The sequence below is a fragment of the Lissotriton vulgaris genome, chromosome 4_1 (genome assembly GCF_964263255.1).
Source record: "Lissotriton vulgaris chromosome 4_1, aLisVul1.2, whole genome shotgun sequence".
Classification (NCBI taxonomy): Eukaryota; Metazoa; Chordata; class Amphibia; order Caudata; family Salamandridae; genus Lissotriton; species Lissotriton vulgaris.
In genome coordinates this window covers 659,675,093-659,694,602 of record NC_141691.1, presented here as the reverse complement: position 1 = coordinate 659,694,602, position 19,510 = coordinate 659,675,093, and the positions used below count along the sequence as shown (strand labels likewise).

Sequence of the window (19,510 nt, the reverse complement as noted above, 5' to 3'; positions counted from 1 at the left end):
GGAGAAGAGTTTGACTAGTTGTCCACTGACCCTGAACAGGTAACTCATGTGAATGTGCTCCCCAACCTGCGAGTCAAGAGTCTGTTATGGTCCTCTGCTGAACGGAGTCTAAGAACAGCTGTCCTTTTAGAAGATTTGAATTCCACCATTGCACAGTGGCAAGCTTGACGGCTGATCAACATTAGATCTTCCATTGAACCGTTCAGTTCAGACCAATGACGCGCTGAGCATTTGTGCAACGGGCGCATATTCAGTTTGGCATATGGTACTATGACTGCATGATTCCATGATGCCTAGGAGACCCATTACTGTTTTAACTGGTATTTGCTGATGCGGCTGAAACTGTGGGATAAGGTTTTGAAAGGATCAAATCCTTGTAACATTTGGGTAAGCCATCATTGTTTGAAAATGACTGAGATAGTTGTATTTGAACAAGTTGCAGTTGGGACTGGACTGCATGGAATAGGGCACCTAGATGGTGAAGTAGATTTTTAGTAGTTTGAGTGTGTTGAAAACAGTTTTGATAGTTTGAACGCTATGGGAAAACATGTAGGTTTTGTCTGTGTAAATGAGCAGCTACTACTGCTAGACATTTGGTAAACACACTGGGTGCTGTAGTGACCGCGAATGGACGTACCTGGACTTGAAAGTACTTTCTGTTCAATACAAAACTGAGGTACTGTTGATGTGCTGGGTGAATTGGAATGTGAAAGTAGGCATTCTTTAGGTCCAAAGCGGACATGAAATCCCCTTGTTGTAGTAAAGGAGTGACATCTTGTAGAGTGACTATTTGTAAGTGCTCTGAGAGAATGTATTTGTTTAGTGGTCTGGGGTCTAGGATTAGCCTGAGGGACCTGTCCATTTGGAGAACGAGAAAGTAAATTGAGTAAACATCTGTGCACTGTTAGTGTAATGGTACAGGTTATATTCCTCCCTTTAGAAGAAGAGCGGTTACTTCCTCTTTGAGCAGCTGTTGATGGTCTGCTGACAGCCTATGTGTGCGTGGTGGAATGTTTGGAGGTGTGAAAGTGAGCTCCAGGTAATAACCATGTAGGATAATATCAAACACCCACTGGTAAGAGGTGATAGTCCACCATGTGGAAAAGAACTGTTGAAGTATTCCACAACAGGTGTATTTTGATCTGGGAAAGGCAGGTACGCGATTGTTTTGTGGTGGTAGCTGCTGGTTTGTTGAATCTGCCTCTGGGATTGTTCCCTCTGTAAGGTAATCTATAACATCCTCTCGGGGATCCATTTTGCGAATGCGGATATGTGGAGGAGGTGTCTGCAGATGTAGTTTTAAATTCCCTCTTTGGGTAGATGCTTGCAAAGCCCCCATGGCTTTGGTAGTTTCCTAATCTTTTTTTATTTTCTCAAGTAAGACGTCTACTTGAGGGCAAAAGAGATTCACTTCATCAAAAGGAAGTGTCAGAATACCTTGTTGCACTTCTAATTTGAAGCCTGAAACCTTGAGCCAGACCTTTCTTCGTATGAGGACACTGGTGTTAATACCATCCAGTGCACGGTGTACAGAGTGGTTTACTATTAGTTTACCCTCTGAAGCAGTTTCAAGTGCCCTTTTTTTAAATTTTGTTCTTGGAGATGTCGGAGAAGCCTCTTTTCATCTAATGTGCCCCATCATAACGGGCAAGCAGACCAAAGGAGTTTGTTATCCTCCATTGGTTAGCTGATTGTGCTGCCACTCTTAACCGCAGCATCTATTTTTCTTGCCTCTTTTTCTGGTGACGGTGGTCGCAAGAGGTTGGGCTGTGTCCTCTTGCTGTTGTAACCACTAGGGAATCGGATGGTAGTTGACCCTTTATATATGTTGGATCTGAAGGCGATTACTTATAATTTTTATCTACTCGTGGTGTAATGGTGCTTGCTTTTACTATGTCTAAAAAGGTCTGTGGTATAGCTCAGCGTAACTTTGAGCATGGGCAGATATTGTGCAGACCATTGAGCGGATGAGTTTAAAATAAAAAACAATCCTCCAATGGTTATGTGTGGATCTTTACCTTATGATAACTAGCTGCTCTACCTATGATGTTGTGTATGTTTAATATAATCTAGAAGGGAAGGTTGAGCCGGATAAAAATAATAATAAATAAATAAAATCAGGTCAGTGTCTACATGCCGGTCTGTGTCGAGTGTGTACCACAGATAGCCTTGAGGGGGGAATATAGTATTAGTCCTCAAGTTCTTGAAAGGAATAAACAGAACCCCCTGGGGAGTAACAAGAGTCTACAGGAGGTGAATGTGGTGGAGTGTATGCTCTTGGCGTCACTGGTGGGCTAATGGGTCATGCACTGGTGGCCTTATCCACCCTTTGCTTACGCTTAGGTGGGCAGGCACTGTCCAATGCTTTCTTAAAAGTCAACTGTCTCTTTGCTGGCTTTTCTTTGGTTTGAGGAGGCACGGCCACAATTCTATCAGTGTCTGGGTGAATAAGCAGTTTGTCTGGCATCAAGATGTTCTTGTAACCTTCCAAGTACTGGTTCCACAGTTACGGAGCTGGTCTTTGGTTTGACTTAAGCATTTGACTTAGTTTCCAACGCAGTTTTGATGCAAATTTTCTCAGCTTCTAAGTACTTTACAGTGCTTAGGCGCCCCTAGGTTTCGGTATCTTCGATTCAGAGTCTTTATTCGAAGCCGATGACTGGTGGGCATAGGCCTTATGCTGTTGCTTGGGTGCAGAGCCAGGACTAGGTATTTGCAGTACAGCTGTTCAGTGCAGACATTGACCCGATGGCAGTGTTGGCCGGCGCAAAGGCTTCAGTCGGTCTAAGCCAGACTGCCGACACTTAGGCATTGCTTGTTGAGACTGGACGGGATTACTCGCGGTTTGACCTAGTGAAATGTCCTCAATTTAGAGTTCGGATTCCGAACTGTCACCATGAGCGTAGGGTCCCTCATCTGCTGAGGAGGCCTGAGCTTGTGCCTTGGTGTTATTCTTCGGATCGAAAAGTGCCAGGAATGTCATTCACTGATTGTCTGCACATGGAGTGGTCTTGCACGCCAATTTTGAGTAATCTTTTGTGATTAGAAGCACTTACATGCTTCACAGATGGATTCCTGAGGAACTGGTGACAAGCACAAGTTACAAACTAAATGTTGGTTGCTGTGTGGAAACTTGGTGTAGCAGCATGGGCAAACACGAAAAGGCGTTCACTCCATCAACAGCTGGGCATAACGTGAATGGAACCTGGAAGGGAAGAATCTGAAAGATCTCCGGACCTTGGTTGGCTGGAGAACATCAGCATTGATAGGCAACGGATGTATGCTAAACGTAACCGCAATCGAGAATACCATCATTAGAGGCCAAAATGCTAGGTTTTGCGATTATGTTGAGACAGCACAGGAGTACACAATGGAACCTGATGGCGGAAAAAACAATCTACCAATGGAGTCGAGGACCATGTGTATTGCAAGCAAGAGAAGAAGTCACTACACCTTGTTTTTCTTCAAAGAAGTCTTTCCGATTCACAACTTGCACACTTCTGAGCTCAACACTAAATGGCGGACTTCTAAGCATGCGTATCTACAACCACGCATGCCAATTTTTTTTTCTGTAAACACGAAGAGAGACTGAAATATATCTTATCTGTAAATGTTGCCTCTAGATTTAGTGAGAGATCAGAGTAGAATTATTAATGGTTCAGATTACAATTATTAATGATTCAATCCAGACGCCTTTTTACAATAGAGTAATTACCAGAGGAGTCTCAGAAGTGGGAGGCGGGCAAGAAGGTAGCAAATGAAGCAAGATTCAAGAGTGTAGTGTCATGATTTAATTACGCAAGACTACTATCCTCTAATTGCTATTCTCCGACTCATGTGTTATAATAGCACGTGAAAAAAACGCTTCCAAGAAAGTTTATTTGCTCCTCGACTTTTGAAATATCCTTAGACGTTTGACTGTATAATTATAAGTATCCACAATTTTGTGCCGAGGGGGAACAAAACAGCTTTAACTGCGGAGCAATAAGACCTTCACCACTAGAAGAGACCCACAAAGAGGTCACCTTGCAACGCTAGCTCCGCCCAATTTCCCGCTCCAAAGAGGCTCGATAAATTTAGAGCTAAACACACACTCAAAAATACCATTACTGAACACACAAAAAAGACCAGAATAGTAGATAATGAATCAGTAGCTAAATAGAAGTATTAATTAAAAAACAATTACTGAAGCAGAGTTATTTTTGGAGAACACTTGACAATAGGAAGAGGGTCTGAACAACACAGGGTTGATGAGTTGATGACCACAAGTGGGCAATGTGGTGCATATTCTCTTGATTGCTTACTTCATAGCAAGCTGACAGTAGGCACCCCCCCCCCCCCCCCCAACCTAAATTTACATTTAAACCCATGAGGAAAAACTGCTTACAAGTGACTTAGGGCCATAGTCGCATAAAATCCTAATCGGACCATAGGTTGTTCTCTACTGGTCACAACATGGGGTATATACATACATATTAGAGAAGTGTATAGCACTGATGTGAGGCAGATGTGAAAGGCCAAACAGGGAAATGTTCTCCTCCAACCTCAAAGAATACAACATACTAGTGGCCACACTATACAGGAGTGTGCTGCAGAAGTGTAGCTGAGGATGCAGTCTTTGCTTTGTGAAAGAGGGGTGAAACTCGCCCCTAAATGTAAACTATTGCTGGTGTAGGAATAAGTACCTTTCGTACATTATCAAGGCACTTGTACTTGCACATCTACTACGAAATGGGCATCCGCCTCTACTGCCGGAAATAGTGCGCTCAGTTTTCATACTCTTTCCAATCAACGATGCAGAAGGGGCGGCAAGGAGTATTGGAATTTCCATAACCCTTTTTAAACAATTTGAAACACTTTTTTCTGTACCCTCTACGTAGCTGAGAGATCAGAGGAAGCACCCTTGGTCACAGGAGTTATGCTTAAGATTTTTCAAGTCATGGCATGCCTGTCTTCTTTAAAAGAAGTCTCATGTTTTATGTCTGATGAAAAAGAGGGCCTCCATGCATCTGTTGTTGAAGAGACAGATTTAAATAAAGAGAACTAAGATTTAATTGGTGCCAATTTGACTCTATAACACTGTCTGGAGGAGGAAGATTTTCGGCTGTACTGAGTCTTGTTTAGAGCCCTCAATAGCTGCAACAGAAGAATAACTTTTAGGCTTTTCATCTCATCCCTGGAAGAGCAGGGACCTCTGGCTGTCTACATAACCTTCATTTCTCCCAAATTTCCTTTGGAGATAGGCTTGTGTTGTGACGCCACCTCAAGCACCATATCGACCTCTGATGGAGATCCGGCAGGCAAATTAATGCTAGTATGTTGAGCCGGATTTAAAATCCTGATGTAGGTGGTGACGCTTTTAAAATATGCGTGAAAATAGAAGATTAGATGAAAATAATAAATAAAATCTTTGAGAAGTCTTGCGGCAATATACTACGAGTCTGTGGCACGCAGAAAAAGTGACTAAGGTGATGCCTCTGAAGCATTACCTTTATGGGGCCGCAGTGTTATTGCTTGTGGTGACACTTACACATCTGCCAGCGTGAAACATTCTTAGCTCAGTGGGTATATTCATGGACATTTACAGATCAAGTCAGAAACTTGGTGATATTTCAAAAGAGAAGGAATACGTTGGAAGGAGTAGCATGAAAAACAAAACACTATGAAACAGTTATAAACCTCCAAAGAAATTACCAAATAATTCATGAAAGTGCAAGTACAAACATTAACATGAAGTTCTAACCATCATTGAAAATTCAGAAGTAACTATGTAAGATGTAGTTAAAACACTCCCCTCATCCCACAATCTAGAAGTAAACTGACTAGTTTTAAAGTGCTGTGAAGTCAAGATGCCACAAAAGGTAAAAATAAATGAAAGCAGGTTTCTGGTGGTGGACATAAGTAATAGAAACTTTGGGGGGGAAAGGTATTGGCCTAAGAATGCGGTCAATAAGTTGTATTCCTCCTGAGAGTTATGCACCTATTGTTTCAATAATTCAAATCAAGCAGTTGTACTTACAGTAATAATTTCCAGAAACCAACCAATTCTGGCATTATGGATAGTTTGTTAATTTTTGTAAGCCCTTGACCTTTCATGATTGTGTTATCCGTGGATGGCGGTCATGAATATCTGTTTCTATTCATGTGGTATTTATTACTGCTCACATTTGTCTTTATCTTTATAACTGGGTATAGATTATTTAAGTAATGCCACAAGATTACTGTAAATGAATACTGGATTATTGAACACCTATTACATTTTTTCCGATGGTTACATAGCCCATTTTGTATAGGAGTATGCAGTAAAGCTTACACATGTACAAATCTACACAGCATAAATAGGTTATTTAAGTATATTACGGTAATCAGTGCTTATTTTGTAAAAAACATAAGTGCAAGGGCCCTTCAAGAGGCCAGTGCAGCATGCGCCACTCATTGCCTTGGCAGGGCTGGCGGGGATTTCGCACTCTCAAAAGGGTGACAATTCAGGCCATACAAAGTTATAAGGATGGCGTGAGTTGCAGGTATTATTAATTTTTAATGCGCCTTAAATTATTAAACGCCGTTTTTGTGTTGCTCAAAATTAGACAGACCGCACAACCATGTGATCATTAATGCTGGGATTGAGAATTAAGTGCCAGTGCGGAGCACCGGCTCAAATAAAGCATTGACTAATGTATTGAATACTTCGAAATTACCATCAATGTGCCTATTACATACACGTTTTTACATAAATAGTGCAAAAAAGAATACAAATAAAAAGGTAAGCTAGATTACATTTTAACTAAATAACCCTTACGAAGAAGAAACCGGTCACACACCTCCTTAAATACAAACACAATTTGGTCAGAAAACCAACTGTTCCACGACAACAGAAAGGTAAAGTCGATCATATTCACTAGTTGGTTTTCACGTGCATGCAGACACAGAACGAAACATTCAATGCATAACCAGAATAGCATCCATATGAAATAGGCTTACCTTTTTTGAATGACAAAATGAACTCTCTTAGAACCTCGGAATCGAATTCCTCCGGCTCCATGGCATATTTCTTGCCGCTTGCATCTAAGAGACCAACATTAACCTCTTCGCCGCTATCACTCAGACCCAGGTCATGCAGCTCACTGGAATAGTCCTCCTCATTGGCAATGGCAAAAGTGTATTCTGGAAAGTCCTTGGCTACCTCCAAAACCTTGCTTCGCCAATACTGAGTGGCTGAAAATACAAAAGAAAGTTCACAAATCCTGTCCTGCAACAATCCGTGAACACATCACAAAACTGCAAGGTGAGAACCCCTCTTAGACAGCATATTTCAACGACTAAGAATTAAGCACCTCCACTGGAAGACGCATCCCAAGGGTATAGGCGTGTCCATACTTCTATATTAAAATCAAAGGAAAGGTGGATGCAGCAGCAGTGCCCCACCTGCTGGGTTTAGATGTTACCCCACCCCCCAAAAACAAATTCGCAAGTTGGTAGTTGGATCGAGGGGCTCCGAATCTTTTTTTCTCCTGAGACAATCAGCACTGCAGGCAGCCTTTTTTTCATCCTACACAGCACGGGGCAATGATTGAGTCAAAGGCAAACAATGTAAAATTGTACACTCTGATGGGGTAGTGGGAAGCAATTTAAATACTGATGGTTCTCTTCATAGATGCTCATTTGTTTTTAAGAGTTTGAGCTTCCTGGTTTTCCCCTGCTTTACCTCAGTTAAAACTTAACAGTAAAAAATGTGAATGCCAATTTCATCAAGTTTACAGACGACACGATCTTGTCCAGTTCAGGATGGTCCAAAAGACATACCACAAATGGATCTTAGAAGCAAAAAAATGCTACTACACCTCTAAAATCGAAACTTGCTCTGTGAATCTCTATGTAACTAAATCCTGTCTCCACACCTAAAGCTCTCACTCGGGAAATTACCCTCTCCCAGCCTCTTTGTAAATCAAATCCAAGACTTTTTTGAAGATTAACTCTCCGCTATTCAGCAGCGTTTAGCCCAACTCCATGTTCCATCTTATCGACTAATCTGCCTGCACCCAACATTACATGTACCCTAAAGGCAGGATTACCCCAGTTTTAGAAGCTCTTTAGCACTCAGTCGGTAATCGGTCCTGACATGCAAATCTGGATCGCCACTTGACCCCTGTCCCCCTTCCATACTACAGGCAGCCATTCAAGTGGTAAATGCGGTCATCAACCACATAATAAGCACCTCACTAGAAGAGGCGTCAATCCCTGCTGAGTGGAAACTGGCAATTGTCAAGTCATTACAGAAGAAACTTCTTTTCACCCTCTGAGGCGGAAGCCGGAGGTTCTATTGCACTTTCCTCTACCTGCTTTGCCAGCAGACTTACGCTTGAGGTAAAATAACATTTTAGAATTGTTCCACGAGTGACCTGTGTTTTTATCCTGCGCTTGATTTTAATAAGCGTTTCACGTAGGATTCAACTTCTCCTTCCTCCCTCTACCACCTGGGCCGCTCTCAGCTGAGTGTTGACGCTGAGAGCTGGTCCCGGGGAGGCGAGGGTGTGACAGCGGCCATCTTGGGTGTGGGGACGCACTCACGCGCTCTAGCTGCCTTTAAAAAGGGATGGGCTTCTCCGCGTAGCGGACGCGCCGGATCCCCGCCGGAGTCACACCAGAGTCCAGCCCGTCTGCGCCCGTCCTCGCTGAGGACGGGCTGCAGGTCGGGCTGGACCCAGCTCACTCTCCTTCTCCTCCCGTTGAGATTACTGGACTATACTCCAGTTCTGAAATCCTTGCATTAAACCTACATCCCTGCCCTGCCTCCACCGCTATTCTCCTGAAGGGATCTTGCACTCTCACAGATGCTGGGCCTGTTCGGCCCCCTTTGTATTTTCCAGTACCGTCGCTGTAAGTTCACATCTCCCGCCTACTCAGCCCGACTCGCCCCGGAGATCCGGCTTCCTAATTAATGCACGTTCGCTTATTAAGCATAATGTCGCTTTTCACGATTTTGTTGATCACAGACAGCCGGACTGGGTGTTCATTACGGAGACCTGGGCTTCAGATACTTCAGGGCACGATCTTCTCATGGCCATTCCTGATGGCTACTCACTTCATAGGCAGGATAGACCCTTGCGCAGAGGAGGAGGCATCGCCATTCTTCTTAAATCCTCCTTTCTCTGTGTGATCAAACCATTATCGAGTCCTCCAGATCGTTTCAAATCACTCTACTTCTGTATCACCCTTTCTCCATCGGTCTCCTTTACTGGGATTCTGGTTTATAGACCCCCAGGTTCTAGGGCCAGTTTCCCCTCAGAACTATGGACTATTCTGGAACCCTACTTCGGAAAAGCGGCCTTCACCATCTTAGGTGATTTTAACTTTCACCTAGATGAGATTAACTCAAAGGACACTATCTCACTAGTTGAATCGCTAGGAGCATGTGACCTCGCCCAGCTTGTAAATAGCCCCACCCACAATGCTGGGCATACTCTTGATGGGGTATTTTCTAACGATGTCAGGCTTTCTACTGGCCCCCCATTACCACTGGTCTGGACAGATCACTTCGCCGTGCCATTGGAACTCTCTGTTCCTGTCCCCTGTTCCGCTAACTTGACAACCTCCCCATTCACCCTTAGGCGAAACCTTAGGAATATCTCGGATGAAGTTCTCGTCCCCCTGGTTTCCATCCCTGAATCTTTAGCTTCAAAAGACGCAGCAGAGGCAGCTCAAGTTCTGACGGACTCCATTTCTAATGCTGTGGAACAACTGGCCCCCTCATCTATGCGCTATGTAGCTCGCTGAAAACCTACGGCACCTTGGTTTTCCGATCAGCTCAGACTTTTGAGACAAGGATGTAGGAGCACTGAGAGAAATTGGAGGAAAACTTGGGACTCTAATGATCGAGAGGCTCACAAGTCTGCACTACGGGCATATAAACGGAGAGTGATAATAGAGAAGCAGGAATACTTCTCCAATCTTACCAGCTCTCTCTCCTCTTCTAGGGAGCTCTTTAAAATTGCCGACACCCTATGCTCCCTGCAACTACCTGATCCCATAGTCAGCTCGCAAGAACTGTGCAATAACATCTGACTTTTTTCATAATAAAATTCTTGACATACATGTCTCTCTGGAAGCCCATTGCACTGCTCTTGATCAAAGCATCCCACATGTCATATCCAGTCTCGATTCCTTAGGCAAAGATCCCTCCCGCCTATTCAGGGAATTCCCATCTTTATCCCTGGATGGGCTGAATCTACTACTTGACAGGACCAAATCGGCCTCCCCCCTTGATCCTCTACCTCTGAAAAAACTGAAAGAGTGTAGAAATAGCCTTCTTCCCCCTTTGCTTGAGGTTATGAACAAGGCTATTACTCAGGGTTCTTTCCCCCTTGTGTGGAAGAAGGCAATTGTGAAACCTCTTCTTAAGAAACCGTCCCTCTTGAAAAACTTTAGGCCGATCTCCCTTCTTCCAGCTCCCGCTAAAATGCTTGAGGCGCATCTGAATTTTCATCTATCCGCCTTTCTCGATTCATCTGAATACCTTGATAACACGCAACATGGTTTCAGAAAACACCACAGCACAGAGTCCGCTCTAACTTATGTGGTTGATAACATCCGACGCAAAGTGGACTCTGGCCAAACCACGGTTCTGGTTCTGTTGGACCTCACAGCCGCGTTCGACACCCTCTCCCCCGCCATTCTTACATCTCGGCTGAAGGAAGCGGGTGTTAGGGGACCGGCCCTGAGCCTCCTCAATTCCTTTCTGATTGAAAGGGAACAGAGTGATGCTTGGGAACCACCTCTCCCCTGCTAAGTCATTGCAGTGTGGGGTGCCACAAGGGTCGGCCTTAAGTCCGACCCTGTTTAATATCTATGTAGCCCCCCCTGGCAAGACTAGTGAGATCTCAGGGGATGGAGGTGGTGTCCTACGCAGATGACACCCAGATTATGGTGTCACTGGCTCACACCTCTGTCAGTACATCTGCCGCCAGTTTAAGGATATGCATGCAGTTTGTGGCAGACTGGATGACTATAAACTCCCTCAAACTGAACGGCGAAAAAACAGAGGTGATGACCTTTGGGAAGGACCAAGACGTCTGGTCGAGTGAGTGGTGGCCTTCTTCTCTTGGCATCTGCCCCACTCCCTCCCAATCTGCCAGAAATCTAGGTGCAATATTTGACACCTCGCTTTCTATGTCCCTACAAGTCAACAGGACCGTGGCTACCTGCTGGGGTGTGATCAGGATACTGAATAAAATCCGCGGGTATCTCTCCCCCCAGGCGCGTAAACAAGTTGTAGTCGCCCTGGTGGGCTCGAGGCTAGATTATTGTAACTCTCTATATATGGAAGCCAATAAAAGCCTGGTACACCGACTGCAGATTGTGCAAAATGCTGCAGCGCGCTTTGTCCTGGACCTTCCGAAAACTTCTTCTGCCACTTTGGCCAAGAAAAACCTTCATTGGCTTCCCGTGCAGCACAGAATTTCTTTTAAAATTCTGTGTCTGGCCTACAGAGCATTGAAAGAAGGTCCCTCAAGTGCTATTGGCTCTCTTCTAATGCGTTATGTCCCCACAAGAAGCCTTCGCTCTGCGGGACTCTGTCAACTTGTTGTGCCCCGCTTCAAACTTGCTAGATGGGGAGCCAGAGCTTTCTCCGTGGTTGCCCCGCAGCTTTGGAATTCCATCCCCATTGAAATAAAAACTCTCCCTTCAATTGAGTCATTTAAAAAGGCCCTCAAAACCGGCTTCTTTGAGAGGGCCAACCTATAAGAGAATAGGGCAGAGGGGGGTCCTAGCTTCTGCATTTGATTTAGGCGCCTTGACGCCCATCGGGCTAAGTTTGCGCAATATAAGAACAGTTTCATTCATTCATTCATTCATTCATTCATTCAGATCAAACCATCCTCTCTAACCTAAGACCCATTTCTCTCCTTCCAATGCTTAGTATGGTCTTGGAACAAGTGGTCAATGAACAACTGTCGACCGGTCTAGAGAATTCAGATCTACTTTGTACACAGCAATCAGTTTTCAGGCCCAAACATTCCACAGAATAAGCACTCCTTGCAGTCAGACACAATTAAAATGGACTTTAGACTCAAGAAATAATGCAGTGTGGATTCTGTTGGACCTATCCGCGGTCATTTTAATGAAGTGGATCCACACATTGGAATTTAGCACACAGGCTTTAGCCTGCCTAAAATCCTTTCTGACTAATAGAAGGCAAAGGGTCGCTCTCGGACAAATTGTGTAATCAAAAGGAAAATCCACTATGGCAGTACCACAGGGCTCTTTGAGCCCGGCTCATTTTAATGTCTAAGGCTCCCCTGATCTTCATAATTTCCTCATACGGGATCGCCACTACATCCTATGCGGACGATACCAAACGGATCCTGTCCAGGGACAAAAACTCATTTAAGTCAGAAACTAATTTTAAGAACTGCTTGACTGCCCCTATTCAATGGATGCATGATAACCATCTCAAATGTAATACCGGCAAGACAGAAATAGTCTTTTTTGGAATATCCAACTGTTTTTCCCCTATGAAATGGTGACAGACTGTTCCCAGCATGTGTTTCAATCTTACAAAGTCTTTGACATTTATTTTTAATCTCTGGCCTCTGGCTACAAGGAAAATAGTGGTCTTTGCATTAATTGAGATTAGAGTACCGCAACAGTCTGTATGCAGGTTGTTCAAAACGTATCACCCATAAACTTCAGATGGTATGGAATTCAGCTGCTGGACTGGTCCCACAACTGCCCAGAAGTTCTGCATTAGCTGCACTGGCTCCCAATCCATAATAAGGATCCTTTTCAAACTACTTCTGTCTGCCCACAGAACTTTCAATCATTGTGATCCTAAATACCTCAGTGACCGGTTTTGCCATTATTCGTTCTAACGAATGTTAAGATCCTCTTTTGAGAATCTTTTGAAACCACCTCAGTTTCGACTAAAATCCCATGTTGGAAAGTCTTTTGCAGTCTTAGGCTCTAAAGCTTGGAATCTACTTACCAGCAATATGCGCACCATGGAATCTGAAGTATCGCTTAAAAAAAGAACTTAGAACCTGGTTATTTCAGTCCCCATAATTCCTTCTTTATTTCACTAATCTAACTTTGTTACTTTTGGGAATCCATAGTTCTTCAAGCATAGCACCAGGATGCTCTGAGCGAAAGTTTGAACTCTACGAATAACACATTCATTCAGCAATGGGCAGCAGGCAAGAGGCAGAATTTATGTGGTATGTAAGTCATGGACCATGTAACTTTTCAAATGGCCCTTCCCAGAGACATATGTTTTATTACAGAAATAGCTCAGAATGCTTGTTTCACATTGCATAGCCCCAAGCCAACCTAAATATTGATCATTTTAAGTAAGCGTACTGCTTATTCCATTCAAGCAGTCCAACTTTGGCTATATGCTTAAAAGTAACTTAGTAATCAAAAGGAATGAACATACCAACACGGAAGTCAAAGCTGAAGTCAACAGTGTAATAAACTGTCACCAAAGGCCGTTTTGTGTATCTTTTAGCATCATTGGACGGCTTTCGGTGTCCAACCAAGGGCAATGCATGTTTTGTCACCTGTTCTTTTATATCAGAGTCTGAGGTTGTGTCCTAAAAAACAATGAACAAGTAATTATATGCGAAACCTCCACACCAATAAAAAAACCTTGAACGGAACAGTCCTCATGACATTTCACAAATAGAGCTGAATAGCTAAATCACATTTAGAAAGGATTGAGTTAGAACAAGGACTACCTTATGTCCAAGTTATAAAAATGCAAAATTGGAAACACAAGTTTTGGGAACAATAATGTAATGATGGGAAACCAATCCAAAAGTAGTAATAGGTTTATTAGGTGAAGGGATAGACATGCACACACGTGTCCAAAATCAGCAGCTTCCGGTTGAAACGGACAACCGTCCGATCCGAAAGTGTAATATTTGCATAGTTGCAGGATGACATACGCATGGCATTTAAGAGTCAATACAAATGCTAGCTTGACACGTCCGTCACAAGCTCTTATTACAGGCAGCAATAACTGTACCTTACTAACATAACTACAAATTGATCTTAAAACTTCAGCTTCATAGGATCATACATGCATGCCTTCATCAGTCTTTATTTCGGTAAGAATACCATAAAAGAAACAAAGATTCGAGGGATACGTTTCATACATATCAATATAAACTGAACAATGCACATCAATAATAAAAGCAGTACAATTTAAAAATATCATTGGGTATAAAAATTAAACTAACAAATGTTAAAAAAAAACCAAGAAGTTAAAAGCTACAGGTACTATGTCGGTCTCGGTTATCGTCAGAAGTTCATGCCAGCTGGGAAGATACATATGCACTATCCATACAATAAAGACCTGGTTAGAAGAGTATTTCAATACCAATCATGAACTGCTTCTAATGTGGGAATACTATTTTCCACCCACTATCTGGTACCCTGTCCAATTTCTTGCGGTCCCAGAACTCTCCAATCAATATTTATTAAGAAATGAAGAACCGATGTAAGTCAAGTCGTCCCACCACACATATCCTCCCACACAGCATGCAAGTAATGAAAACTTAAAAAAGTGAAAGCGTGAGGCACCTCACTTATGCAACACCAGGGTGGCTACCAGCAGGTTCTCACCAGTATGCCCACGTATACCATCATTGGTTGCCCGCTCATAGAAACAAAGAAAACGGTGTCCAGTGAAGAGACAAGGGGAGCAGAAAACAAGGGAAATTAACGGTCCCAAAACATAAACCCCGTGATATCCAAAGAACAGCGTCTTCCATGCAATTAAAATCGAGTTAAGACTCCTTTAGGTTGCCCTCTTTATTTGAAAATGTGAGCTTACTCGGCTTAAAAGCACAGCATGTTGCTAACCTTTTCCAAGAAGGCCTTCTTAATTTCTTAGTAAATATTGATTCAAGTGTTCTGGGACTGCGAGAAATTGGACAGGGTGTCAGATAGTGGGTGACAGACCCCATACCTTGTCAGGTAGGCCGCCCCCCCGCTGCAGCTGCAACAGCCCTTGTTCCTGACCCTTGCTCCTGCTGCCCATTCCTGGGCGCCATTTTTTTTTACCCTTGCCCCCCCCCCCCGCCCCCCCCCCCCCTGCCCACAGCCCGCTTTCCCGCCGCTTCTGCCTCTGCGGCCACGTCCCCCCGCACCCATTGGCTAAACTCCCGCCTCCCAGCTACTCCTCCCTCCCAGCTCCCCTTCAAATGGAGGCAGCTGCGCGACTGCACAACGGACACGCGTGGCAGGCATGCCGCTGGCGCGCTGAAGGCATACCTAAGGCAAGCCCGTCTGCGCCTAAACCACGCCGCCAGAACCCCGCGAACACCACAACACCAGACTCCGCAATGACGCCAGCAGCCTCCACGCACTCAACGCTGGCCGAAACCACACCTGCTTCCAGGCACCCCGAAACAGACCCACGGACCCTTCTCCTCCCGCACCTGCAGCTTCGCCTGCGACAGAACCACCAAATCTCCAAGGACTGGACCCAACCACCTCCGCTGCATACTCCTCAACACCCGCTCTGCACGCAAACATGCAGTCGAGCTCTGGGATCTGCTAGACACCTCCGCCCCAGACGTGGCCTTCCTGACCGAGACCTGGTGGAATGACTCCTTTGCGCCAACATCACCATAGCCATCCCAGAGGGCTACAAGATCACCCACAGGGATCGCGCCAACGGAACCGGAGGAGGAATAGCCTCCGTCCACCAGTCCACCTTCAAGGTCACCACCCACGCAGACGACACCCTCAACGCCCCTGAAAACCTGCACTTCCGGATCCACACTGACCTCAACACCACCCTCATCTACAGACCCCCCGGACCCCAGGCTCAGTTCAGCGACTCCATCGCCGACCTCGCCAGCACCCACGCACTCTCCTCCAGGGACTACATCCTCCTCGGGGACATGAACTTCCACCTCGAGAACAACAACGACGCCAACTCCGCCACCCTGATCGACAACCTCCCCAACCTCGGCCTCAGACAACTAGTCACCGCACACACCCATGCTGCCGGCCACATGCTGGAACCCATCTTCTCCACAGGCACCCACGTCGCCTTCAACCACACCACCGATCCCCACTGGACCGACCACCGCAGCATCCATTTCACCTTCAAGAAACCAACCATGCACCACCATGCCCAGCAGCTGCCTCGCCGCGGCTGAAGCAAAGTCACCGAAGACCGGCTGATCACCACCCTCGCCCAGAACCCATCCACCGACCCCACCAACCTTGACTCCGCAGCCTGCAACCTCAGACAGTGGATCGACGACTGCACTAACACCTCGCCCCGCTCAAGAAACCCTCCAACAACCACACCAGCAAGAGAGACACCTGGTTTACCGACGAACTCCAGACCTCCAAGCGAGCATGCAGCAAACTGGAGAAAATATGGCTCCACGAACGCACACCGCACAACCACGCAGCCCACAAAGACGCCACCTGAAGACATCACCACCTCATCAGATTAGCCAAGAGATCCTCCTTCAAAGACCACCTGGATAACAACGCACACGACAGCAAAGAGCTCTTTAGCATCGTAAAGGAATTCTCCAACCCCAGCGACAACACCAACGACATCAGGTCCTCTCAAGAACTGTGCGACTCACTAGCCACCGTCTTCCACCGCAAGATCACCGACATCCACGACAGCTTTAACACCACGACCGCCCCGACTACGCCAGACTCCATCTACCCTGTGAACAGCGCCATCCGCCAGACCTCCTGGTCCAACGTCAACGAGACACGCAAGGTCATGAAGTCCATCCACTCAGGATCTCCGCCACACCCGTGCCCACACCACGTATTCAACAAAGCAGACGCAGCCATCGCACCCCAAATACAGATGGTCATCAACATCTCCTTCGAAACAGCGACATTCCCGGAAAGCTGGAAATACGCAAAAGTCAACACCCTCCTCAAGAAGCCCAAGGCGGACACCAAGGACCTCAAGAACTTCCGGCCCATCTCCCTGCTCCCATTCTCGGCAAAGGTCATCCAGAAAATAGTCAGACAGTTGGCCTGCCACCTGGAAGACAACATCTTGGACCCTTCCCAGTCCGCATTCATATGAAACCACAGCACCGAGACAGCCCTCATAGCCGCCACAGACATCAGGCGCCAACTAGACAACGGCGAAACATCAGCCCTCATCCTGGACCTGTTGGCCGCCTTCGACGCGGTCTGCCATCGCACTCTAAAGACACGCCTCTTAGAAGTCGGAATCCAAGAGAAGGCCCTTGACTGGACCACGTTCTTCCTCTCCAGCAGAACCCAGAGCGTCCACCTCCCACCCTTCGGAACCGAAGCCACTAAAATCATCTGCGGCGTCCCCCAGGGCTCATCCCTCAGCCCGACACTGTTCAACATCTACATGGCTACCCCTCGCACAAGTGGCCCGCCATCACAACCTCATCTCTTACGCCGCTGACACCCAGCTCATCCTCTCCCTCACCAAGGACCCACACACCGTCAAAAACAACCTCCACGAGGGGATGAAGGCCGTCGCCGAATGGATGAGGAGCAGCCGTCTGAAGCTGAACTCGGACAAGACGGAGGTACTCATCCTCGGACCCACCCCCTCAGCCTGGGACTCCTGGTGGCCAACCACGCTGGGAGCACCACCAACCATGCACACAACCTAGGATCATCCTCGAATCCTCACTCTCCATGTCTAAACAGTTCAAAGCAGTCTCCTCCTCCAGCTATAACACCTTCCGCATGCTCTGCAGGATCTAAAAGTGGATACCGACCGAAACAAGAAGAACGGTTACACAGGCCCTCGTCAGCAGCAGACTGGACTACGGCAACGTACTCTACTCACACACAAAGCACTCCACAACTTCGGACCAGCCTACCTGAACAGCAGACTCCGCTTCTACACCCCCCATCCGCCAGCTCCGCTCCGCCAGCCTCGCCCTCGCCGCTGTCCCCCGCATCCAACGAACGACCTCCGGCGGCAGATCCTTCTCCTACCTCGCCGCCAAGACCTGGAACACCCTCCCTACCCACATACGGCAGACCCAAGACCTACTCACCTTCAGAAGACTACTCAAGACCTGTCTCTACGAGCAGTAGCAGCACCCCCCTCACGGGTATGTAGCACGCTCTACAAGTACTATGATTGATGGATTGAAAATAGTATTCCCACATTAGAAGCAGTTCACAAGAGTGATATTGAAGAAACTCTTATAACCAGGTCTTTATTGTATGGATAATTTGAGAGAGGAGGGTGGGCTGGTGATTTCCCTCTATAGCTCCTTGCAGTTAAATAAGATAGATATGCAACCTGAGCAAGGTCCCATTTCAGAAGTAGAGACGTGTTGGATGAAATCAATTGCTTTTGCCAGTGCAACGGGCCGTAGTGTTCATCATGAGTACATCCCACAAAAAGGGTTGCAGTGCTAACTTAGCCATGTCCCGTAAGGGCAAACTTAATAGTACATATTTGGCATGAACCAGATTCTGATGCGGATGCCTTGGCTGCTTTTAATTACATTCTTTAATTAGGTAAATCATTAATTGCATCACAGATTCATGCCCACGTGGAACATAAATGTGCAGAATCTGGCAAAAAAAAAACTTTATTATAAAAGCAAATGCTAAAAGATTCAGTCGCCTGTCAATATAAAAAAAGCATTTTATACTAAGATAAGTTAGGAAAAAAGGAATTACTTGCCTTTTTAAATTTGCTATCCTGTGTGGCAAATGTGTTTGACGGGGAAGAAGACATGTACGCTGCTCAGTGTTGAACCGGGACGGAATCGACGCCCTCCTTCTGATTTCCAATGCATTTCCCAAATATATATTTTGCAGTTACACACACAAATAGGGGTTTTCCATCCAATTTCAGTATGCGCAAGGCCACTCTAAAGCCTCGGGTACCAAGTTCTCTGCAGACAGGAGAAAGCCATCTGCTCCTAGGTTTGGTGTATGCTTTATATGCAAAGAGGAAGTGGGCCGCCGTGAATTCTTCTGAGCAGGGACAACAAGGGCAGTCCCTGCTCACAAGAATTGCTTTATTATGCAGCCATTAGTTTGTGAATGCGTTTAATGGGCAGGCTGTCAAGCCTAAACTGGATGTATAGCTACCTATCCGCCGGCACCTTAATGATGTTGAGGTAGCTTTCAAGGGTACAGTTATGCTTGAAATCACGGAATTTCTTGTTCAGTCTTCCCTGATTGCCAGCTAGATAGGCGATTTACTCAACCCCTTTGCAATAGAGAGATTTGATCTGTCTTCTAGTGAGGGATATTAGGCAACCAATGTTGTGTCCTGCAAGGCCTATGGATGACATAAGACTTTTGAGCATGGTGTCTAGCCACAAATCTCCTGGAAAGCAGCAGCATAAAAGCGACAGTTCCGAGTGGAAACCATCTGCTGCCAGAACAGAAGGGGACGGAGCTTTGCTAGGTCGCTTATGGGTTTGATGGCCATGTCAAACAATATTGGGCGAGTGGGTGTACTCTGTGGCAAAGACACCAAAATTGAGGAATCTGTACTCCAGGG

The 19,510-nt window shown here is 45.8% G+C and overlaps 1 protein-coding gene across 1 annotated transcript in view; it reads right to left on the bottom strand.

The window, feature by feature from the left end:
* PDIA4 (protein disulfide isomerase family A member 4) overlaps positions 1–19,510 on the bottom strand; it is a 147,917-nt gene that overhangs the window by 18,796 nt on the left and 109,611 nt on the right. Inside the window, exons 8-9 of the mRNA XM_086964915.1 lie at positions 13,430–13,586; positions 6,982–7,215 (exon numbers count right to left, since the gene is read on the bottom strand). Of these exons, the coding sequence (XP_086821041.1) occupies positions 6,982–7,215; positions 13,430–13,586 (391 nt within the window). The remainder of the gene's footprint in view (positions 1–6,981; positions 7,216–13,429; positions 13,587–19,510) is intronic.